The sequence below is a fragment of the Dermacentor albipictus genome, chromosome 2 (genome assembly GCF_038994185.2).
Source record: "Dermacentor albipictus isolate Rhodes 1998 colony chromosome 2, USDA_Dalb.pri_finalv2, whole genome shotgun sequence".
Classification (NCBI taxonomy): Eukaryota; Metazoa; Arthropoda; class Arachnida; order Ixodida; family Ixodidae; genus Dermacentor; species Dermacentor albipictus.
In genome coordinates, this window is record NC_091822.1 from 29,481,094 (window position 1) to 29,506,236 (window position 25,143).

Sequence of the window (25,143 nt, forward strand, 5' to 3'; positions counted from 1 at the left end):
TATTTCACCTAAGATTGTTTGAAATCCATAGCCCAAAAGATTTGTATTCGGACAACTCAAACAGAAGCACATTGTTAAACATGTACGAAAACGTTAAGGGCCTCTTCTTTCGAATGATCGCATTAAAACAGTCTTGTGGAAGTTTATACACAGTGTGATGTCACCGCTTACACCATGAAGAAGCACCCTGAAATTCATTGTTTAACAATTCCTGATCCGATTGATCACTAACCTCCGTATATAGAGCACAGTCGTCCGCGTACAATTTTATTTTGACAGAGATTTCTTTAACATGTCCTTTGTATACATAAGAAAAAGGAGTGGCCCTAGGACCGAGCCCTGCGGGACACCTGATTTAACTGATAATTGGTAAGATTCGTGGCTTTTAAATGCAACAAACTGGTGGCGATTGTTCAAGTACGCTGAAATGCAATCAACAAGTTGAGCGTTTCTAAGCAGACTATGTAAGTTAAATAACAATTTACTGTGTACCTTGTCAAAAGCTTTCGAAAAGTCCATAAAAATTGCATCAATTTGTTTTACGTTATTTACAGATACGGCAAAATCACGGATGGTAGCAACTAGCTGTGCACAAGTTGAGTACCCTTTCCGAAATCCATGCTGGCATTCAGTTCAGATTTTATGTGTATCCACGATATCTTTATGTATAATGTGTTCTAATAATTTGGAAGCGTTAGAGGTTAAAGGGACCGGATGGTAATTCTTTATACTCTGTTTGGCACTGGGTTTATGAAGTGGTATTACTCGGGCTCATTTCCCGATCAATGCTTGGTGTGTTAAAATCTCCCGAGATAATAATGCGGTCATCGGGGGCCCTATAACGTAAAACTATTCCAATATGTTTTTATTCCAATCTCCTGACATCAAATTTGCGTAACCGCTGACGCAAGCATCGGGCGGTCACCCGCAGGGTTGTCTGAGCACACCAATCAAACGCTCTCCTCGTTCATAGCAGGTCACTTTTGTTTGCTTGAAAAACGAATAACATTGCCTACACCGAGCGGCTTGTCTTATCTAATTGGCTTAGAAGAGGCGAGGAGCACGCTCAAGTGGAGAGGGATTCGATAGGGCTGAGCTACTGCACTGAAAATCGATAACCGGACGAAGAGGGTGGTACCGGCGTCTGCGATTGGTCCGTTTTCCCTTACTTAGCCTGCGGTGGCTCGTCGACAATAGCGGTGGCATGGAACGGAAGCTTACGAATGACGCTAAAACGGATCCTCAGGAAGGAAGAGATGGCAGAACGCGGTCGTAAACTTACTGAAAGTGCGCGAAAACCTTACACGGCCACGCAAAATGCTTTATTACACACAAATAAACCCATGCTCTCCGACAGGTGCGAGTAGCCAGTGACTGAGCGATCGACGGCAGCCCTCTTTTATTCCTTTCGGAACGGGGCAGCCAGCGGCTATACAGAAGAAAAATAAGTTCTTTTCGGCATATTAATGCATCTTTATCGCGTACACGTCACTTTGACGCGGTGAGCTTTTGTGGTTTTGTGACATCACGTGAGAGGCAGGTGAAGTGGGTGCAGTCCGAAAACTTTTGACCAATAGCCGAGGACTGATCGCGAAGAGGCGTCGAATCAGAAATAAGTATTTTCATTTCGTTCGGTCAGATCTTGCATAATCCGTGTGTACACGTTATATCAGATGGGGTGCTATCGCGGTTTTCGTAACGTCGCGTGACAGACAGGTGAAATGGGGGTGTCCAAAGAAGTTTTTCACCAATCGCGGAGGGCTGATTGTAGAGTTTGAATAGAAATGTTTGGAATAGTTTTACGTTATAGCGCCCCGGGTTTTACACGCTCGCTCATGTGTAGCTTCAAAGAATCCAAAACTTCAACACTAGAATTAGGAGGTCTGTACAGAGCAGCTATGACATATCGAATATTTTCATGGTAGGCCTTGCGAAAAATGCATTCAACATTTAATAAATCAGGCATTTTTAAGATCTTAATGTTATTCTTGAAAAGGATGGCTACATCTCCACCCCTGCTACCCCTGTCCTTTCTGAATGCGCTATACGCAAGTGGAATCAACTCGCTGTCATATATTTCTTCATTTAACCATGTCTCTGTCCAGACAACGATATCTGGTTTATACGACAAACGAATTCCCTCTAAATCTGTACGCTTGCTCATAACGCTCCTACAATTTACGTTAAGTATTTATAAAGGGCCACGCTTGCGCTTAGTTTGTCAGTCTTGAGGACCTGATTTCTTTAGCTTATAACGTGATCTTTCTTCAGCATCCCAACTAAACAAAGTCCCGTCGATGCTCTACTTATCGTAAAGCAGATTTACTTTCATGTTTTTCTGCCTTTCTTCCTTAGAACTATCCCATAAAAGCCTCCGTATGTCACGTATTCGCGTAGAAAAGTCTTCAGATATTGACAGTTAAGTGATCAGTTAAGTGACCTTTTAGTTTATGCGATGCTCTGAACAGGGCATTTTATTTTCTTGGCAGTCAAGAAATTTTAGAATCACTAGACTCTTTTATTTTCGCTTTCTCTTCCGAGTCTGTGACACATTTCAATGCCGTTTACGTTCATGTCTAGTTTTTCATTAAATACTTCATCTTTTCATTTTCGTTCTAAGCCTTCTGAAGCTTCAACTGTAGCTTCATATAAGCTATAAATTATTAAGTTATTTCTCCTGCTTCTGTTTTCTAGGTCATTAACATGTTCACTAATGTTGGCTAGTTATTCCTCGAAGTTCGTTATTGTTGTTTCGATGCTGGCTACCTTAGAGTTCAGTGCACTTAAACCACACAATCGCCGCTCAATGTAATCAGTTCTTTCTGTTAATTTTGATATGTTTCTTTGCATGTCATTTTGTGTTATCTGTATGTCCTGTATAGTTGAAAGAATTTTACTTTGCCCATTTAACAGTTCTAAGAAGAGATGTTTTTCTGTTGGGCCTCTATTTTCTTCTACGTCTCCGCAAACCAGAAGATCTCTGATTAATAGGCTAATTATACTAGACAAAAAATTATTAGCACACAGCGGGCAGGGCAGCAGCAGCAAAAAGCGGTTATCTGAACGATAACCACGAGTTAGCATATATCTACCAGCTTGTAGCATGAAACAAAAGGGACTGTTCAGCATGTTGCCGGGATTGCTGCCGCCTCGCGCACTGGTGAAGCACAGTTCGTCAGGTGCCTTTTTATCTGTCCGATGGGGCATGTGACTTGTCGTCACTATTGTTGATGCGATACCCAGACTTGTGACGCATGGAAAAGTGTGTCAGTTTATGGTGCCGCATTCACCTCGTGTCGATGAATGCACCCCAGCGTCATGGTCCACGCCCACCAGCGTTGTCAAAGCAGCGCAGGTGCTAGTTGAAGTTTGGTTTCCGAGAACAAGAACCGCAACCAGTAGCATGAAGCAAAAGGGACTGCTCAGCAAGTTGCCGGCATTGCTGCCGCCTCGCTCTCTGCGTGGGCGTGGCTGGAGGAGTCAGTGATGTTAGGGATGGCCAAGCTGACGTCTTGATCACTTGTTTTAGAAATGAGCACCGACACTCTTCCGTCGCACTACGATCGCTTACGCTGAAGCCTTGGCGGACGTCATTGAGTGTTTCGCTTGTGGAGAAAGTGGCAAGAATGAAGAATGCGTTAGAAATATCGACACCAACAACGAGCTGTCGGAGGACAACAAGGAGGCACTGCGAGGACTGTTGTGTGAATTCAAGGACTGCTTCGCTCGATCGTCTAAGTCAGTCAGACGCCAATCACGCAGCGCAGGATAATTACTTACGATGATGCACACCCTATTCTTCAGCAGCCGTATCATGTTTCGCAGAAAGAATGCGAAGCAATTGAACAAGTCAATGATATGATTGAATATAGCGTCATCCAATCTTCAAACAGTCCGTGGTCGTCACCGGTTGTCCTAGTAAAGAAGAAGGACAACACTCTGCGCTTCTATGTTAATTACAGAAAACTCCACAACGTTAGAAGGAAAGGCGCCTATCCATTGTCACGCATAGGTGACTCACTCGACGAGCTACGGCGAGCCAAATATTTTTCTTCCTACGAAAAGTAGGTACCGTATTTTCCGGTGTATAAGACGCGGTTTTTTTCCAAAAATCTTGCTGGTGCGTCCTATACAAGGGTGCGTCTTATATGCGAATTTTTCGTTTTTTTTAGGGTTCAGAAATTACTCAGTTTCATGCTCAAGCTTTTTTCACCGAAAAAATATCACTACCAATGATGCGGTAGTAGCACGGTTAATACTTCAATACGGGGACCGCCGTGCGCAACTTTTTTTAGGTGAACTTTATCATGAAACGGCGGGGATGACGACTTCCAGAATCGCAAACACGCGGTCGTTTCGGAGGCGCAAGCAAAAGTAATGTGAAATTCCCAAAGATGGCGACAGTCGCGCTTCTCGGCATTGCCAAGACAAGCCAAGCCGGCGTTCTTTTTTAGTCATTCTTTGCAACTTCGCAACCGTGTACGTATTACGTCTGTGTTGGTGACTTCGACGTGTGTTTTCCACTACCTACACCTGTCGTGCTCGGTCTTACTACAGTTTGCCACCGAAGTTGCGCAAGAGCTACACCGCAAAGTTCAAATTATCTGCGGTCGAGTATGCTACCGAAAACGGAAATCGGGCTGCGGGCCGCCATTTCGACGTCACCGAGAAGATGATTCGCACGTGGCGACAGTCGTCCGCCAAACTGCAGGCGATGAAGAGCGGAAAGAAGGCTGACCGCGGGAAGAAGGCGCGGTGGCCTGAACTTGAAGACCGGCTCCTCAAGTGGGCTCTTGAACAACGGGCTCAAGGTAGGGCTCTGACAACCGTGCAGTTGCGCTTGAAAGCACGCACTTTGGCGAGTGAAATCGGTGCCGCTGATTTTGTTGGTGGGCCGTCATGGTGCTATAGATTTATGCAGCGCAAAGCCTTGTGAATAAGAGCGCGAACGACAATGTCTCAACAACTACCAGACGATTTCGGAGAGAAAGTGGAGAAGCTCCATGAATTTGTGAAGAAGGAAGTCGAAAAGAATAACATCATCGACAGCCACATCGTAAACATGGACGAAGTGCCTCTAACATTTGACATCCCTATGTCAAAAAGTGTCGCTCAGAAAGGTGATAAGACTGTCACAGTACGAACAACTGGGCACGAAAAGTCTCACTTCACTGTCGTACTTGCGTGCTGTGCTGACGGAACAAAGCTGCCGCCGATGATAATTTTTAAAAGGAAAACGATGCCAAAAGAAAGCAATAACCTGGTGTTATTGTCACAACTAACCAGAAGGGCTGGATGGATGAGCAAATGATGGGAGTTTGGCTCGAAAAGTGCTTTTCGAAGCGCCCGGATGGATTTTTTCACTCCCGGAAAGGCCTTCTGGTTATGGATAGCATGCGGGCGCACATTACTGACTTGACACTGAGGCAAATCAAGGCGAAGAACTGTACCCCTACAATAATACCCGGTGGTTTGACGAAGGTTCTACAGCCTTTGGATATTTCCGTCAACCGCAGCTTTAAAGCTATTTTGCGACGTATTTGGGAGGCGTGGATGACGGAAGGCGAGCACAGCTACACCGCAACTGGACGCATGAGGCGCGCTTCTTACAGCGAAGTTGCGAAGTGGGTCCATGAGGCCTGGAGTGCTGTTAGAGTGGCAACCATAACTGCAGGGTTCCGGAAGGCTGGGCTGCTAGCTTCATCGCCAACCGAGCACGACGACAATCAGACCAGTGGTTCTGAGTATGAAGAGAATGCTTCAGCCGCGTTGCCTCCAGAAATGGGCGAGCTTTTTGAGAGCGCATCCGAAGATGAAGACTTCGATGGTTTTAAGTAAAAATAAAATGTTGTTATGGACATATGGGAGAGTTCTTTCGTCGTATTTTTCTTTCTTTTTTGCTAAAACGTGGGCGGGTATGGCGTGAGTGTTGCCTTTTGCGATCACTTAGCGTTGCTTAAGAACTTCTCACAGGCCGCCGCGGTGGCTCAGTGGTTATGGTGCTCGACTGCTGACCCAAACGACGCGGGTTCAATCCCGGCCGCGGTGGCTAGAATTTCTTTGAAGGAGAAATTCTTGAGGCCCGTGTACTGTGCGATGTCAGTGCCCGTTAAAGAACCTCAGGTGGTCGAAATTTCCGGGGCTTTTCACTACGGCGTCTCTCATAGCCTGAGTCGCTTTGGGACGTTAAACCCCATAAACCAAGAACTTCTCACAGATAGGTAGGTAGGTGGGTAGGATAACTTTATTTAGCTCTACGGAGCTTTTATGCGATCAGATGAGTCCACCCATGGTTAATTTCACGATGGTCGATCAAGCGTGTTTAATTAACCCTGACTAGCCTAAGTGGGTAAATTGGGGTGCGTCTTATACACGGGTGCTTCTTATATACCAACTTTTTCAATGAGAGCCTTCATATATGGCGAGTGCGTCTTATACAAGGGTGCGTCTTATACACCTGAAAATACGGTACTGGCAGATTGCTGTAGACAAGCGTGACGAGGAGAAACAGCCTTTGTCACTCAGGATGGTCTTTATGAGCTCCGAGTACTTCTGTTCGGGTTGGGCTCTGCTCCAGAAATTTTGCAATGAATGATGGGTACTGTGCTAGCCGAACTAAAATGGCACAACTTACTAGTCGAACTGGATGATGTGGTCACGTTTTGAGGCAGCTTCTCTGGACATCTTAAGTGACTGCGGCAAGTCGTCGAGGCAGTCCGATCGGCTTATCTCACGTTAAAGCTTCAGAAATGCCACTTAGGTGATTGAGAACTCAAGTTACTTGGACGTGTTGTGACCGCGGAACGCGTCCGTCCCGATCCCGAGAAAACTGCCATTGTAGCTGTTTTCCCGACTCTTACCGAAAGAAAAGCGTTCGACGCTCCCTGTGACTCTGCGCGTACCGGCGCTTTATACGCAATTTTTTCTAAAATTGCCGAACCACTTACTCGTCTCCCTAGAGACGACACGCCGTTCATCTGGAGCTCTGAACAAGAAGCGGCTTTCACTGAGCTTCGACACCGCCTGGCATCGCCCTCTGTGCCTGGGCATATCGACGAGGAAGCCGAAACGGAAATTCATACCGACGCCAGTAACGTCGGTCTGGGTGCGGTGCTCGTAGAGCGGCATGAAAACGGTGAAAGGGTACGGGAGTCGCACCCTATCAAGACCTGAGTCTAATTACACTACCTCGGAGGAGGAGTGTCTTGCCGTCGTATGGGCACTTGCCAAGTTCCGACCTTATCTACATGGCCACCCATTCCGGGTCATGACAGAACATCACTCCTTATGCTGGCTGGCAAACCTAAGAGATTCCTCTGGACGACTGGCACGGTGGAGCCTGCGCCTGCAGGAATACATTATAATCGTGTACAATCCAGTCCGCACACATGACGACGCCGACACATTGTCGCGCGCGCCTGTTGAACCTGCGGATCAACAGACCGAAGAGTACAGCGCTTTTCTCGTCACCATAAGCGAGGAACACGTATCTACATGGCTGGGAGCATATTGTGAATTGCGACCTATCAGTGAACATCTAGAAGGTGGCAACGTGTCCCTGCCCCCCCCCCCCCCCAAATTTCTTGCGGATTGTCGTCGTTTGTTTATGACAGGATATCTGATACAAACAGAATTCTGCTGCCAGCAACAAACCTATATTTTGTTCGTACCAGCAGAGCTTCGTGACGAAATCCTGTTCGCAAGCCACGACGAGCCTGCGTCTGGCGACTTGGGTTTCACTCGAACCCTTGCTTGGGTACGGAAATCATACTACTGGCCAAAACTCGTCACTTAAAGCAAAATGCGTGAAAACAATGAACTTACTTAAAATCCTATCCCGCACTACATGGGGTAGTGACATGAAATGTTTATTGAATCTATACAGGAGCCTAATTCGATCCCGATCGGACAATGATGCCGTGCTATATCACTCTGCCGCCTCGAGCGCGCTGATGATACTAGATCCCGCTCACCATCTATGTATCCATTTGGCCACTGGCGCATTTAGAACAAGCCCTGTTGAAAGTACACCCGCCGTGGGTGCTCAGTGGCTATGGTGTTAGGCTGCTGAGCACAAGGTCGCGAGATTGAATCCCGGTCACGGCGGCCACATTTAGACGGGGCGAAATGTGAAAAACACCCGTGTACTTAGATTAGGTGCACGTTAAAGAACTCCAGGTGGTCGAAATTTCCGGAGTCCTCCACTATGGCGTGCATCATAATCAGAAAGTGGTTTTGACACGTAAAACCCCACAATTTATTTTTTTGATGAAAGTATATACGTAGAGTCGGATGAGTGGTCAGTCCATTTTCAGACAACATACATTTGCTTCACCTATTTTCGCAAAACGCACGCTAATCATGAACATCCATGTTCCGCAACCGTTAACGATTTTTCGTCTGCAACACTTTTTTGTTATAGACCCTGTATGAGGCTACCTTTCTCACTGCGTGTGCGAGAACTCGGCACGAATGTCTTTGTTCTCGAAGGTCGCCTAATGCCTCTAGCTAAGCTGTAGCTGCCCTGGGAGAGGCACGTGATAGAATTTGACGTATCCTTTGTAGAGGTCACAAAGCACACTCCTGAGTTCGAAACCGCTATGCATTTCTGTGAACTTCAATCGAAGTACTCGTGCTCCCAATTCTACACTGATGCCTCAAAATCACAAGCTGGCGCATCTTACGTTGCCGTTGGTCCGTCTTCTTCTAAATCGGACGTATCGAACGCCCTAGCAAGTATATTCACTGCAGAAGCTTATGCAGTACTGTCCGCGGTGAAACGTATAAAGAAATCAAAACTTCGCAGCTATAATACTCACAGAGTCGTTAAGCCTCGTAAAAGCGTTGATGTTTTTAAGGCGGAACCGCATGGCGCGATTTCAGGCGCGATTGACGCGCGGATGGTGGGACGCGCGCGTCATTTTGACGCGTGCCCAGCAGGATCCATCACGAAATCGCGCCGCCGCGTGTTGCTGCTCGGAGTAGAAAAAAACGCTTCGCGCGCGCGCGTCCACCAATCAGCGTTCAGGTAAGTCACTAAGCATTTGGTCACGTGGCATTTTGGTTCTTTTTTTGCCACCAGATGGCCCTACTCTCTGCGCATCTCGACGGAACCTCCTTGGCGGAATTTTTTTTCTCGGCAGAACTGGCGCGCGCGTCGAGGAAAGCATGTGCCACCGTGATTTCGTTCGCGCATCGTGTTGGTTCGCGCATCGTGTTCACCTAAAATGAACAAAGCAACCTTCCACGAGGCCCTAATAACTAAAGTTGAGAAGCGTCGCGTCTCATCGCTAATACTGGCAAGACAATTTGCTAATAATATTACCACTGTATGGTGCTCGCTCTCTTCTCAAACAGGCAGGCCGCACCCACATGTACCTCCTGACCCGCATTTTTTCTTGCGTCAGTATCAGTATCCCCATTAATAATGGCAATCGCCTCTTCTGCTCGGTAGTAAGCGGCCGACCCTCCTTTTTATATGTGAAGTTGTAAACAAGCAGCGGCTTCTCAGCATGCGGAACGTACATAGTCACAGCTTCGCACACAATATTGCTGCTTGAAATTAAGCTTGATAAATACACTTCGGAAAGAAATGTCGCTGTCTAATTACACTCAGATTATTTTTATTGTAGTGTTCTGCAAGTTTAAGGGCATATTATATATGCGGTAACAGAGACAATACCTGTCGTTGAGAGTTATGTTGTCTGGCAACCCGGAAAACGCGGCGCGAAAGCGCCGCTCCTTTTTTTCGTACGGGCGCTCGCGCGTCGGCGCCAACGCGGGCGGTTGCCGCTCGTCGCGTTTTTCGCTCACGAAAAACGCGCCATGCAGTTCCAGCTTTACATAAGCATACAAATCCTGTTTTTATCGAACTTTATGCACTGTTGTGCAACATTTATTTATCTCGTAAACATGTAGCAATGTGCTTTGTTCCTGGCCACAGAGCAATCAGAGGCAGTGTGCTCAAGTAAAACTCTTGCCTGGGCTAGTTGGTTCATGCTTGAATTAGTAAAGGCAAGGCGCAGAAGACGAGGATTCACGAAGAACACAAACGACAGGACCGGCGCCACTCGAGACTGGCAAGCTGAGACGGCGATCAGGTTGACGCTTGTGCCGATCCTGCCATCTTGTGCTTCAACCTGATCGCCGTCTCAGCTTGCCAGTCTCGAGTGGCACCGGTCCTGTTGTTTGTGTTCTTCTTCATGAGTCCTCGTCTTCTGCTCCTTGCCTTTACTAATTCAAAGGTAATGTGTTTGCCGACGAAATCATCAAATCAATAACATCGCAAGGGGTTCGTTCTGCTGCTGTCCCAGCCACAGACATGAAGCCTTTCCTACGAAACAAACTGCGAAGTCACTGGCAACGCTTGTGAGAGGCTGAAACGAGCAATAAGACTCACGTGATTAAGCCGAAGTTAGTTTCCGGCTCCCCACTAGGAAAACAAGAAGAGGAAGTGTCCTATTCAATAGACTCAGAATAGGACACACATTTGGCACTCAAAACGTTCTCTTGACATGGGCTCATGTATTGCTGCTATATTGTAGAACCCATGTTATCTTCTTAATTGTTACTTGCCTATTATGAGACTGATATATTTATGTACGATCGCTCTTCCCCTCTAAATGTACTGCAATGCACCCTGAGGGAAAAATAAATAAATAGATCAATAGATAACGGGTCTCCAACCTGTTGAGGATGTGGTGACTAGCTGACCGTCCTCCACGTCTTCCTGGAGTGTCGGGAAGCCGAAACAGGCAGAAAGAAACATTTTTCTTTTGCATACCGCTATTTTGTCTCTCTTCATCCGCCTATGTTTTTTTGGTAAAGAATCGCTTTCTAAGACCAAAGCAGTCCTCGCTTTCTTGAATGATGATGTCTTACATCTTACAAGCCCGTTAACTTTGTAGCTCATCCTCTTTCCGGAGGATGCCACTATGATAGTTATGCATAGCACATGCCTCTAGGCCCTTGTGCTATACAAAGGCTCTGGTGAGACAGTAGTGCTCTAGCCAATTTCAGTATCTGAAATATCTTGTATATTACACCATTCTATCGCAATGCATTTTAATGCTCATAGCACGCGCCATTAGTCAGTGCCATACTATTATTACATGTAGCTTTTACGCAATTTACACCAACTATTTTAGGCCCCTTTACAGCCACGTCGCATCAACTTCACAGAGCTCATCAGTCCACTGCGAGCTCATTAACACTGGCATGGCGCTCTTGGAGAATCCCTGGCCCTTGCGCCACTAAAATTCACACATTAATTCATTTATTTCCACTTTGTTAATTAATCAAAATTTTACATAACCTAACTCTTCCCCCGGCATTTTGCGATGTTTCTTGAATTTGTACCGCCAGCTTCGGCCGCTCGATTAAAGATCGCTTTATTGGAGCAGCCGTCCATCAAGTTCGCTGCAGCTACGTGCTTATTTTAGTTCTCTCTGAATGAAAAATGGAGTCTCTGTCGCTAAATAGAGTCACTGTACATTCGGCATTAACAATTCCTAAGGCGTTTTAGTAAAACGCTGTTTTCATGCTCCAACATATATTCCTATATGTTATCTAATGATATGTTAGTAATAAGATTTAGCTTAAGTATAATGTACAGCGACCTCATAGGCAACGTGAGCTCGATTGTGTTGCTTGTCATCGTCTCAACGCGAAACGTGCATCATCTTGATTCCTTTATATATTACTGGATCGAATATTTTCTCACCAACCAATCGCAAAACAATGTGATTGACAACCTTCTGTCGGCAAGTATTACAGTTATATCAGGTTTACTGCAAGGCTGTGTGCTTGGATTTTTGTTTTTCATCTTCGTTAACAATTTTCATAAAAGCATTCCTTCGTATATCGGATTATTAGGCAACGATTGTGCCTTGTATCGTAGTACACCATCATACGATGACCAAATAATATTTCACGGTTACTTAAACAAATTAGCAAATTAGTGTTCCCTTCGAGTAATGACTGTATATTTTTAAACACAAGTACTTGTGTGTATCCTGCAAGCGTAAAAGTATCCACCACCAGTACTCCCTTAATCATAGTGCTCTCACGCTAATTGACTCAGCGTTACTTTGGGATCACAATCTGTAATCGACTCGAATGTTCAGAACACATTTCGAAGGCTGTAAACGACTTTTCCGAATCGCCTGGCCATCTCAAGAGATAACTGTCTCTGTCTCCTGGTTACGTACGCCAGCTCCCCTAGGAAACTTTCATGCGGACCAAATTTAAATGTGCCTCTGCTATTTGGAATCCTCACCAGGCATGCCTTATTAACTCGCCAGAAGCACTACAAGATGGCGCTGGCCATTTTATCAACTCTGTCTATGACTGGCAAACAAGCATAGGCAGCATTAAATCGTCCCTCAATATCCCTATTCGAACTTTGTCGAAATATTTCCAGATTGCACACCTACACTATACTACAGCTTCCTGCACTGTAGGAGACATTTTTGCTCCCACCTGACCGCACTTCACACCGTTTGTTTATTACCTTGAGCATACAACATTTGCATAGTAGCACCAATGCCTGCGAAAAATGGTTTTTACCCATTGCTATTGAACATTGAAACACGATACCCGACGCTATAGTGAATGAGAGTGATCATAATGTACTGTATCATTTAAATCCTTAATCCACCATCGATGTGTTGTCACTGCACTTTACTAGTAGTTGTACTCTCTCTCTCTCTCTCTCGCGCTATATATATATATATATATATATATATATATATATATATATATATATATATATATATATATATATATATGCTCTTTAGAAATTTTGAATTCAATTTTCACGTGAATTGTTCAGGATACATTGTCATAAGTAACGTATAAATCGTTGTATAGGTTTTCTTTTGTAAATTTCACTTTTCACTGGTCGTTTCGCTCTCATATTTCAAACACGTGTACCGAGTAGAGTTGTTAATTCTTTCTCTGTTTAATTGTGACACTGCTATTTCGAGATGTTTCAGCTCCGCCCCCCACCCTGAGTGAGTCTCTAAGGGCCCGTACATGGTCGCTCCGCCCGTCCGTTCCGCCCTCGTCCGGTCGCGAGCGGAAGCCCGAAAGGCGGAAGGTGTCGCAAAATTCGATGCACGCTCAATCCGCACGAGCGGAACGCACGCGCACTCCTATTGGGCGACGCGGCCTGTTGACAGCTGGCAACCGTTCGGCGGAGCAAAGGTGTTCAAGGTTGGCAACGACCTTTGACAGCAGACGACACTGGCATATTTTCGCAGAGCTGATTTCAAGTTTCCGCGTTCCGGTGAAAATGCGACTCTAGGCTGCCACATTCTGTTCTTCAGCCGTATGTGTTGCATTGGCACCGTCATTCTTCTTCGAAACATTGCACAGTCGTCTTATCTACGCCACCTTTTACAGATGTATTGCAATCGCATCACGTCGCAGCACGCGACGTATTCTCGGATGATTACTTTCAGTGCACGCTGCCTTGGCTGGTTGAACAAAACCTCTCTAATTATCCAACGTTATGCGTTCTACGTCACGCGAAACTGATAGTGTCGCCGGAAGCGCGGTGGCGCGGTTTCTGTAGTGCTAGTGACAGGTTGCAAGAATACGGAACACACGCACATCTGTCGCGGAATGCATTTGCGTAGGTCGCCAAGACGCACCTTTTTACCACTGAGCACGCGTGTGAGGCTCCGAGTACAGCTTGCTGACACGCTTGCTCGTGCTTTTTTTTTTCACTCTGCCAATTTTAAGACAGTGCTTAAAGCAGTTGGATTCATGGAATGCCATTTCCTTAAATTATTTGCTCAGCGATGACTGAAGTTCTCACCGTGTGCAAAAAAAAAAGTTACGCATAAGTGGTTAACTTCATGCAGCAAGGAATTGAAGGTTAAGCAGTGAATCTACAATTCATTATGACTGGCTTAAAGCAATATGTATGTATAGCGGTGACCTTATGCAGATATATGCATACTCATGAGATATGTTTCCAAGGGGAGTACTTATTTGAAAGCATATAATTTACATTGCTGATAGGAAAACTTATTTTGAGTGAAATCAAACAATTGCATTCTTTCTTGCCAGCCTGGCTACCCAATATGTTGCCAGCTTACTACTTAACATACCTAATTTAACATTTCAACAATGTACAAACATTACCAAAGCACACAAAATTAAGCAGTACCTTGACAGGCATGCTCCCTCTCTCACCCATGGCACCAAACAAGGATGTTCGACTTGAGATTGTTTGATACTGTCGGCATCATACATGCGTGTTCTATTTTGATTACTCTACTTATAAAAAACAAGCTCTAATCAGGTTACATGAGTTAGTTGGGCATGAGCTGCATGTTGTTTATGTATTTATGTAGTAACAACCTTGCTAGCTCATGCACAGCCATATTTTAGGAAAATGAAAAATGCATAGCATAACATAAACAGCTGGCTAGTGCCTGTATTTATTTGAGAGCAAACCGACATTATCAAGTGTAGCTTAGCAGTGAGCTCAGTGACCTCTTGTGGTGTGAAAAGGTTAATGTAGTTAGTAGTTTTGTGTTTGTCTTTCTTACTTAGTTGCTGTTTTAACATGCACATGACAATGAAATGAAGGTGCGTAGGGCAGAAGACAGGGCCACACAAAAAGCGAGGAAACATTCATTGTCATTTTTTTATTTCCATAACAAACCAGCAAATAGTTCCTTAGGTTCAGTTTTGTGAATAATGCACAAGGTGTTCTGCGTAAAACTGAAAGATTGTAGTGCTCTATTACCTATACACTATTTGGGTAGCCAAATGAACGATACTCCCATTAGCACTGTGAGAGCACAGAAATTTGCAGTCAAGAGGCCGCAGTGGCTCAGCCTCTGTGCCAAATGTAAAATTGTTCCAAAAGAAAACATGCATACTGGTGAATTGGGTATGCATTCACATCTGCTATTCAAATCCACACATCACAAGTAATCTTTCATTCCTTGGCACATTTCTCACCATTGTACAGACTTTGTTTCAGCGCTCTGTGTGTGCAGTAATATAACTTGGTAAATCAAAGCTGCGGTTATTCAGTACACTGAAAGCAACTTTGCGTGTGGGTTAGATAAAATAATGCTCCTACATATGGGTCAGCTTAGTATTATCAGCCGTTTTGTTTACTAGTTCACTGTTACGCCTGAACTATACGGTGCCACTGGACAATGCTGTATCCCTGCAGGCACGCTAGAACAGCTTGGATATGCACAAACAATCCTTTACATCGCACTTAAATTAAGGTGGTGTAGATTTGCTGTCACAATGTGCTTGTAAGCATAACTGCCGAGCATTAAAAAAAGTGTTTGAAATGTAAGGGTGGATGCTCAGGTTTGCAGGTGTGACATTTTACATTTATAGTGCAAGGACACACTGATGAACAGGAAGGATACCACAGAAATCCTCGTGTTGTGACCTCGCAGTCACAATGCAAGTAGTTCTCAGTGGTGTTTAGCTATAAACATGTGAAGCAATCTGTAAATTCAAAACTGTATTAAGTAAACTGAGACACCATGAAAAGCAACATAACACTACGGTGTACACATTTTTGTCACATCAGCTCTTTGTGGTGCAGGTCAAATATGTATACAAGCTATTTGTAGGAAGTAGGAAGCCTATCCAATATTAACAAGAAACTTGCAGGCAAGGTAATCACAACAAAGCAGCTGAGACGGTGGTATTATTCTACTTGTTTTCGTTTGTGATAGCACAAGTGTTCCCACTTGTGCTGGTGGATGGTTGCGACTGATATGCTCGCGAAGGTTTGGGTCATTCACATTTCAAGGGATGAGTAACTGTTACATACGTAAATCATCTTCCTCTGCATGCAGCCGCTGTGGCTGGCAGTCGATCCCGTAGCCACATGCTTAGCAGCCCAACACCACAACCACTAAGCAATCACGGCGGGTAACTGCTCCTCAGGTTGTGCAATCTGTGTGGCTGTATCAAAGCACTGATGTAACACGTGTTTCAGTGGGGTCCAACTACAGCACAGAAGTTGTGGTGCAGCTCTTCCTAATGGCAACATGTGTTGCAGCTGGGATACAAAGAGTTGAGCCTTTGTATCCGATGAGCATATGGTAAGTGGAAACTTTGTTTCCACTTCTAAAAATTTTTGAGTATGTTCTAAATGACATGAGCCAATGTTGTAATGCTATTTTAATTTTTATAATAGCTGTACACGTTTGTGTACATCAAGTACACCATGAAATAAGTCATCGGGGTATGCTTGAAAGGCACCTTCAGCATCTGCACTTCAAACCGCAGCTATGTCGTAGCCATTGTAGGTGAAACAGCAGTAGTCAACGCGAAATTGACCGCCACTTTAGCAGTTTGCATGCAAACACACATTCATGTGGTGGCATTGTTTATTTTGGTTACCTGGCCCAGGCAAGTAATGTGAATAAGAGAACAATTATGAAACATCATTAGCTTAGTGAGGCCCAAAATACTAATTCGGGTAACTATTAATAGCAGTAGTCGAGGGAACGCTTGAAAGGCATCATTAGCAGTCTGCACGTCAAAGCGCAGTCAAGTCGTCGCCACTGTTGGTGAAACGGCAGCACTCAATGCGAAAATGACAGCCACTGTTGGCAGCTTGCATGCAAACACACATTCATGTGGTGGCATTGTATATTTTGGTTACCTGGCCAAGGCAAGTAATGCGAATAGGAGAACAATTATCAAACATCATTAGCTTAGTTAGGCCCAAAATACTCAGTCGGGCAACTATTAATAGCAGTAGTCGAGGACACGCTTGAAATGCACCATTAGCAGTCTGCACGTCAAATCACAGTCATGTCTCAGCCATTGTTGTATTTGTTTATCTCACGGCAAGTAACACCAATGTAAGCACAATTATTCACCCTGAATAGCTTTGCTAGCATTGTTTGTACTAAAAAATTCTGAGTGAAGTTGAATGTGTTTTATTGAGGCAATTATTTCATTCCCAAGCCATCGGCATAGTGATCGACGGCCAGGTTCAAACAATGACATTTGTGAAGTAATAAATGGTGAAAGTTGCAAAAGCTATCAGTGCACTGCTTTGCTGGGCTCCATTTACTGAAAAATGTCTTTGCGACGACAAAAGCATCAGACAGGAAATGACACCCCACTGCACAATGTTATTCGTGTTGAACTTTTTTGCCATCATATGTGATGGGCAGCGAAACCATCCATTTACTAAGACTGATTGCATGAAAAATGCAACAGCATAGCAAGGTGTAGTTTCACAATATGGCACCCTTTCATGTGCACTTCTGGTGAGCTGCCACATGCACTGATGCATAAACATGAACTGAGGTAAGAGGCTAAGTTGCTGTGCAACCCCCATGACGCTTTTAAGAAAATCTATCTCTAAACCTTTCTGTTTTCATAGGCGATGAAAATCTGTTTTGAGCAAGTTGGTTAATCACACTGCAGCAACAACACAAGAAGCAAGGACAGAAAACACAGCGAGTAGGCAGACTGAGAAGACGAGGTAGACCAGTGAGAAAGGTTTTAATAAGATGGAAGAGGCCTGCCCTGCCGTGTACATGAGTTAGTGCTTTGAATGAGATTGGTTTATGAAAATGTCTAATGACTTTCCTGAGAGAAAACTAGCAAAAGCAAATGCTACTATAATATAAAAGGACAGAAATAATGGTAAGCGCAAGCACGCATGGAAACAGGCACGTATTCACACACAAATGCGAGAACTAAGAAGAACTCCAACGTAAAGAAATCTGGGAAATAGAAAAAAAATTGACAAACGCAAGAAAACATACATTTACAAACAGACGCGGGTCGAGGTATTATAGGAGCGGGTTCACAAGCTGCTGTGCTTACCTTCTCATATGTTTTCTTTTTTAACCGTTCTCTCAATACTGTCTCGGGAAATTTTAATTGCATTCATGACATTAGTGCTCTCAGGCGCGTCCACATTTCACGACAGCGCTGAACGTCTTGACGTATGCAATTATATTGTTGTTCCATAATTTCCCCCTACCGATAGAAGCATCTTTAACCGTGCAGTAACAACTTTTGAAACAAACGATAGATGTACGAAGCAGAAAAGGCCGGTGTGATAGGGCTTCTCTATCGGGCTACTACATAAGAAAACGCAATCGGCAACGCTTATGCTCAGCTCACTTCTGAGCACACGAACATCGCGTAGTACGACCACTTCTACACCCAGTAACGCTGCAACACATCGCACATATATATCACGATTTGTAGCTCGCAAACGCACTTCATAACGGCAAGAGCACAGCTCGAACGTCGCGGTCACCACGGCGCATCGCAGCCGGCAAAACGGCTCATACGCAGTACAGCACACGCAGAATGGCAGCGATAACTAGGCGATAAAAACTTATCGCTACTGATCGTATCGTTATTTTTGGTAAGTTGCGAAGGGCTGGCGTTCACCACACCGCGGCAACGATCGGCATACACAGAGTAGAAACCAAACGTGTACGCTGGGTGCGCAAATCGGACGCTACTTATTTCGCCACGACTTGAACGTGTGTGCTGCTCAGAATGCACGTGTATGTGATGGAGTTCTCGTCTGCGACGCACACGCGAAGCATGGCACAAGAAATCACGAAGTCGACGGCTTGAATTATTTCTTCCGACGCTCTCGTAAACACAACACACACTTCCTGCGTCTGTTTCTGTTGGCGATCGCACGCACTGATGAGGTCTGGAAGCGTACACCGGCTTGCTTCTTCCGATGACTATCTCCGTGGGTGTCACATATCTCTGGTAAAAATCACAAACAGGAGAAAAAAATAGACTGTTTCTGACGCGGCTGTAGCCTAGGCCTTGCGTCCCTGCTTCGCTTCGCTTCGAGCACGCGCCATGTTTGCTGTGACGACAGCCGAACTATCCGCCTCGGACCAGCCAATGAGAGACGAGCAGGCGGCCGGACGGGAAACTTGCGTCCGCTCCTCGCTCGCCAGTAGAGAGCTATCCGCACGCGACCGGACGAGGGCGGAACGGACGTGCGGAGCGACCATGTACGGGCCCTAAGCGAGTCTCTAAGATTTCAATAAACGATCGTGATAATGTCAAGCACTGCTTGTGTCTAGTTTGTGGTCCATTGTCATGCAGGATGACTATCACTGCTTTTAACCTGGAAACCATTCCAAGATATTATTTGAGTTGAATGTTGGACTACTTGGTACATTCAAATGAGGGCCATCTTGGAATACCATGCGATGGGATGGTAAACAGAAAAGTCTTAATACTACAGAAATGTACCAAGCAACACTTTCATTGTTTGTTATATCTCTTGCGAGCCTTTGTAAATCTAAACGCTTGCAAAATTCTACTTTTTTACTCTTAATTATTGCCTGACCTTTTCCTATACGAAAGAAGTTATTGTTGAAGGCCAACACATCTTTTTCGCTGTACGTGTTCCTTGACAAGGTGACAAAACCATCTATTTCTTTTGCTTGCAGAACGCTAAGGTAATATTCATTCAAAAATTTCCCAACACATTTCAAACGGTCTTTAGCAAACATAGGTCCAGGCTGTTTTACTTTACATTCTTGGCGAGGCAGTCAATCCTTTCCAAGAAACAGAGTTCACGATCTCCCTGCGGGGCCTTCACCGCAATCCATCGGCTCAAGGCCGTGAGTTCATGTGGAGGAGCAGAAGGCTCCAGTCCATACTTGGAGCCCTTCTCTGGAAGATTTGAGATATTGCAAGGAGTGGACACCTCGCCCATTAGAATTATGGTTCCTTTTACGACTTTCCAGATTCTTCGTTTCGCCACGTTTCCAAGGATGCACCTCAGGCTGTAGCACCACGAGAGTTCTGTTAAACGACTGGCTTCACGTTTCCGAGAGAAGAGATGACTTTGCGGTGGTCATCTTGGGTGCCCAGCCAAAGTGACAATTCTCAGCCACTCGAAGTATAAGCGTTCTTTTCGCCAAAGTTCGGGTCGTAAAATCTTCACCAGCGTTTTCACTTGACCCTACGAAGGTGCAGCGGAACGAAGCAAGGCATCATTTCCAACGCTGTCATGCCCCGTCTGACGCAGAAACCAAGATACCTGAACGGCAGCTCGCTGAAACGGTGTTCGCCAGGGACTTGTTGATGCCCTGAAGGTCATTTACGGACAAATAGAGAGAAGAGCCCAATGCAGAAGAAATACGCTTTAAAATAGTTGAATGTTGGGCTAGTTGGTATTTCGAGATGACCATCTTGAAATAACGCGCGACGGGACGGCACAACAGAAAGGAAGACGAACACAGGCGCAAACTAACAATTGATTTTATTTTTCGTGAAAATTTTAGGCAAGAGCAAATAAAGAAACCGCTAGTGAAGCGTTAGAGGCATTTTTTACCAGAAAAGTAGGTCACGAGTGTATAAGCGAAACATCGATTGCAGTGCACAATGCAGAAATAAAATTACTTTCCCGCCTAGTTTAATCACTTACTGTTGGACGAATTGCAATTTTCCTTGCAGCAGTGTGCCTGTGCAGCTTGTGGATACATGTAGCTGTTGATAGCCGGCTCCAATAAAATGAGTTGTTCGTTTGCGCCTGTATTCGTCTTCTTTTCAGTTGTGCCGTCCCGTTGGGCGCTATTTCAATATGGTCCTCGTGACATTCAAAGATTGTCTTGGTGGTGGTAGGGTGGGGGTGTAATCAATCGAATCGCGGCAGAAAACCTTGCTCGTTAAGCGTCCAGGCGTGGGCGCAGGGCCCACGCAGCAGTTGTCTCCTACAAACAGACGCGCGCGCGCGCAGGGCACCGTGCTGAGCCTGGCGTGCGCCCAGTGCCTGGTGGGCGTCCTGGCCAGCGGCAGCAACCTCGTGGCGCGCTTCTCGTGCGCCCTGCTCGGTGTGCTCGGCCTGCGGCTCCTGGGCGTGGGCATCGTGGCCGCCTCGCTGGTCGCCGGCAGCGTGCTGCCCGCCTCGCACCCGGCGCTGCTGCTCGCCGTGCGGCTCGTCGAGCGCGTCGTCGGCGACCTCGAGGCCGACGCGCTCGACGCGCAGCGTAGGGGCGACGGCTGGTTCGACTACGCTCACGCTGCGCCCAGGTCTGGCGTGCTTAAAACCCTCGCGCCCATACTGTAAATGGTCTTAGCCAGTGCGCAACTGTCATGCGCAGCGCAATGTTAGCGCTTTTGCCCATTAACCTGGCAGTGACTCGTAGCAGAGCCCATGACTTCTGACCGTTCTCGTCACGGTGAGCCCGATATTTTAATTCGCTTTCTACGGGCTGATGACGTCCAAGTTTTACGAAATCTTTAAGAATCGCCTGTTGCAGATACAACTCGAGTCCCCAGCTGAGCTGGACTGTTCAGAAAAGCGAGCATTATTGCATGAGAAATCACTTCATATACAACTAACTAAACTGGTAACTAATTAAATTCTTAATATCCTGGCCCATATTGAAATTTACGAGTTGTAGCTGGTGAGCTTGCACGGCGTAACAAATTCGATTGAATTTCCAGAAGGGCACCAGTTTAAAGACATGCGCCATAAACATCGGCGTAATAAATACAATGTTGTTCCACTCAATTTTAAAAGGACGCTGTTTGATGCATTGAACCACAAATGTAACTGGAATGCCCATGTATTACTCCACACTTTGGAAAATATCTCGGAACTAGTCTCATCATGGAGATTCAACTGGATACGTTTCGCAAGCTCATAGGTTAAAATTAGTCAATTGCAATATGTGTATTAATGTATTTAACAACTTATTTAGTGCATTTTGTTTATTAGTTCGATAGGTGTGTCGATGTCTCGTCCTAGTATTCCCCCCATCTTCGAATAATCCATCTCAAGCACAACAATTACGCTATCTGTGACGGGAGAATTAAATATAATGTTCCGAAAACATTAAAATCATCACCCAGTATTCTAAAGGCCAACTTTCTCATTTGGTTCGTTCAGCAAACCGCGAAGGTAATTCCACCTTGCGATCGACACATGAAAAAAGATGAGTTTTTGAAAAAAAGCAACTGTTAAGCCCTCTGAGCAGCAAACGAAACAATGTGATGGTTAAGCTTCCCAAGTACGCAGTGCGCTAAAAGACAGGCTAACTCGGGTGTACATGGGTGCTAACGTACTAGCTGTCAAGGTGCTGCTCGTATGATACGAGTGTGACGAAGTAGTACACATGATGTATGCGCGTGATGTAATAACACTGAGAAGTCTCGCAGGTGGCGAAGACAAACTGAGGGTTTTGGCTTCTCGGCCGTTTCGCACGGACATAACTGATTGCCTGCTGTGTGCACGATGCACCGAAGGCCATATGGCACGACTAAACACTTAACCAGGAGCGTACGCTGCATCTTCAGCTGTCACGCAGACTGTCGACGTCGGTACGCACTACAGGCACTGAACATATTAAATGCGCAAGGAAAAACACGAGATAAAACACACGTTAAATGTGTGTTTACTAACTCGAGAGAGTATTTCGTACAGCTATGCATCTGGTTGCCTTAGGTAGCGCAATTACCGCAGCATGCATAAAATGCGAATTAATGTGACCATCGCGCCAATTAGCAAAAGCTGCAGTACAAGAACAGGTTTCCTTAGTCTTTACTGTTCCACGTTTAATTAGATATAAATTATGTGATTTACCTTCCAGAAACAGCACAGTGGATTATGAGGATCGTTGCGGTAAAGGATGATTAATTAATTTGCTTCGACGGGCTTCTTTAACTTGCAACTTAGTAGCGTGTGACTGACGGGTGCTGGACACTTTTAAGCTGAAAAAAATGCCTTTTGCTAAGCTTCCCCTCTTCGTGGTGCTGCAACTCTGCGCACTAGAGAGAAATAAATCTGAATATGCATCTGTGGCTATAGGTGTAAATGGCCGCTCATACAGACACACGCCCGTGTTTGGTCCATGCTGCAGGACGACGCGAGCTATGAGTAACGACGACCTGTTCGCCCAGCTGGCCTCCACCGTCGTCTCGCTTCCGGCCAAGCGATCGACGGCTTCTCACCGCAGGTCGTCCCGCTTCCATGTGAGCACGCCCGCTAACTTTGATGCCCCTGTTCCAGAAAAAGGCGCGGCACAGCCTCGTGAGGGCAGTTCGCAGGAAGCGCCTGAACAGTCTTGTCATGAGACGTCCGCACCGCGATTTTCGAACACCGAGTTCGCCGACATGGTACCACGTCGACGCGTTCCCCGTGCGGCGGTGCCGTATCATCACACGGCAAAGAGCTAGCGCAGGACGTCAGTTGATGTCACTAACCTAAATGTAGATCTGTAAGGATCAGAAGGGCACGCTGGGGGTTATAATTGCAACGTTATAGTGCCGGCCGTACTTTCAAATAGACGATTCACGTGACGTTTTTCGCTTCACTTGAATATAACCATTTGTAACGAATTATTGTTTCTCTGGTTGCAGCTTGTCATTTGTTAGGCTTGCATAATTTAGCATGGCCTATCGTACGACATACATGTGGGTAAACTAGATAGCATTACCTTATTCATGGCATGGTCTGAGTTACACTATTGCAAAAGATAACACAATAACATTCGCAGCGCTTTCGTTCAGCTGAATCGGGGTGCTCACGACGACATTTATTTGATTTAGAGGACACTGCACCTATTCTACCAAGTATGAGTGGGTCAGTTTTCAGTGCAGTGAAGTCTGTAATATGCAGAAGCGACTATAAAACTGAATCGGTATGCTGAATACACAACGCAATAAGGCATTTGGATCAGTTCGGTGGTGGAAAAGATTAACGATGGATAAGAACCAGTTTTCTCGTGCAAACCACGCAAGGTAATGTCAGGACAAGTTCCAAATGCGCAAACATTATCAGTCGAAGAGCTTGTCTTACAGGCTCGACAGAGTTTGTAACAATGACTTCATGCTTACTCCAAAACATATATCTGGGACCCTACTACTGAGTTACACATTGCACTCCCACTTTTTACGCGAAAGTGGATCCTTACCGGCCGTGGTTGCTTAGTGGCTATGGTGTTGGGCTGCTGAGCACTAGGTCGTGGGATCGAATCCCGGCCATGGCGGCCGCATTTCGATGGGGGTGAAATGCAAAAACCACCCGTGTACTTAGATTTAGGTGCACGTTAAGGAACCCCAGGTGGTCGAAATTTCCGGAGTCCTCCACTACGGCGTGCCTCATAATCAGAAAGTGGTTTTAGCACGTAAAACCCCATAATTTTTTAAAGTGGGTCATTGGTAATTTTTTTTTACCTCGTCGTGTTTCAATTTAATAAAGAGGAGTTATGGGGCTCTACGTGACAGAACCTTGACTTGATTTTTTAATCCCCTGGGGTTATGTCCCTAAATCAAAGTACACACGGCCATTAGTGCACTTCACCCCCGTCGAAATGCGGCTGCCACGGCCGGGATCGAACCCGCGACTTAGAGCTCAACAGCGCGATACCATTGGGCTACCGTGGCGCGTTGTTTGGATTTATTCATTTTATTATTGCGATAGCAATTATATTGATACATGCATATTGCCTGTTTCTTGTGGACGATGCACGCGGGTGCCCCGACGAAGATGACGAACGCTCACTGACTCTCGAGCTGTCGGCTAAACTGACTAGCGCTGCAGTTATCCTTTGTAAATATGCACTGTAAATAGTCTCCAGTTCTTAATCCTTCGTTCGCGTAACATTTTGGTGGAGGGTGCCGTTTCCCGTTATCGCCGCGCAGCTCTGCAACGGTCGCACCGTCCTGCTTTGCGCCATGGCTCCCGCTCACGACACCTCGTCTGCTTCTACTCCTGCGACCCCAACAACAGCGTACGTTACATTTACTAATCCCCGCTATCCTTGCTAATTCTCCGGCCAAGATAATGTTGACATTGAGGACTGGCTCAGCCTGTATGAGCATGTTAGCCAAAACAACCGCTGGGGCACTACCATTACGCTAGCGAATGTCTTACTCTACTTGACGGGAACTTCGGCGAACACACGCGGACGAAATCTCTAGCTGGGATGCTTTCAAGAAGCTCAGCCACCTCTTTGGAAATCCCGACGGTCGGCATCTGGCTGCTAGAAAAGAGCTTGCTACCCGAGATCAGTCATCTGCTGAATAGTATGTCTCGTATATACAAAACGGGCTCGCTCTTTGCGGGAAAGTCGACGAGGAAATGGCCGAGGTTGACAAAGTCGGCCACGTACTCAAGGAAATCGCGGA

General features: G+C 45.7%; 1 protein-coding gene across 3 annotated transcripts in view; it reads left to right on the top strand.

Annotated features, from left to right (window-relative positions):
* LOC135897758 (uncharacterized) overlaps positions 1-25,143 on the top strand; it is a 219,742-nt gene that overhangs the window by 34,836 nt on the left and 159,763 nt on the right. For all 3 annotated transcript variants that reach the window (XM_065426469.2, XM_065426470.2, XM_065426471.2), the window contains exons 4-5: positions 20,750-21,042; positions 22,875-22,986. In XM_065426469.2, the coding sequence (XP_065282541.2) occupies positions 20,750-21,042; positions 22,875-22,986 (405 nt within the window). The remainder of the gene's footprint in view (positions 1-20,749; positions 21,043-22,874; positions 22,987-25,143) is intronic.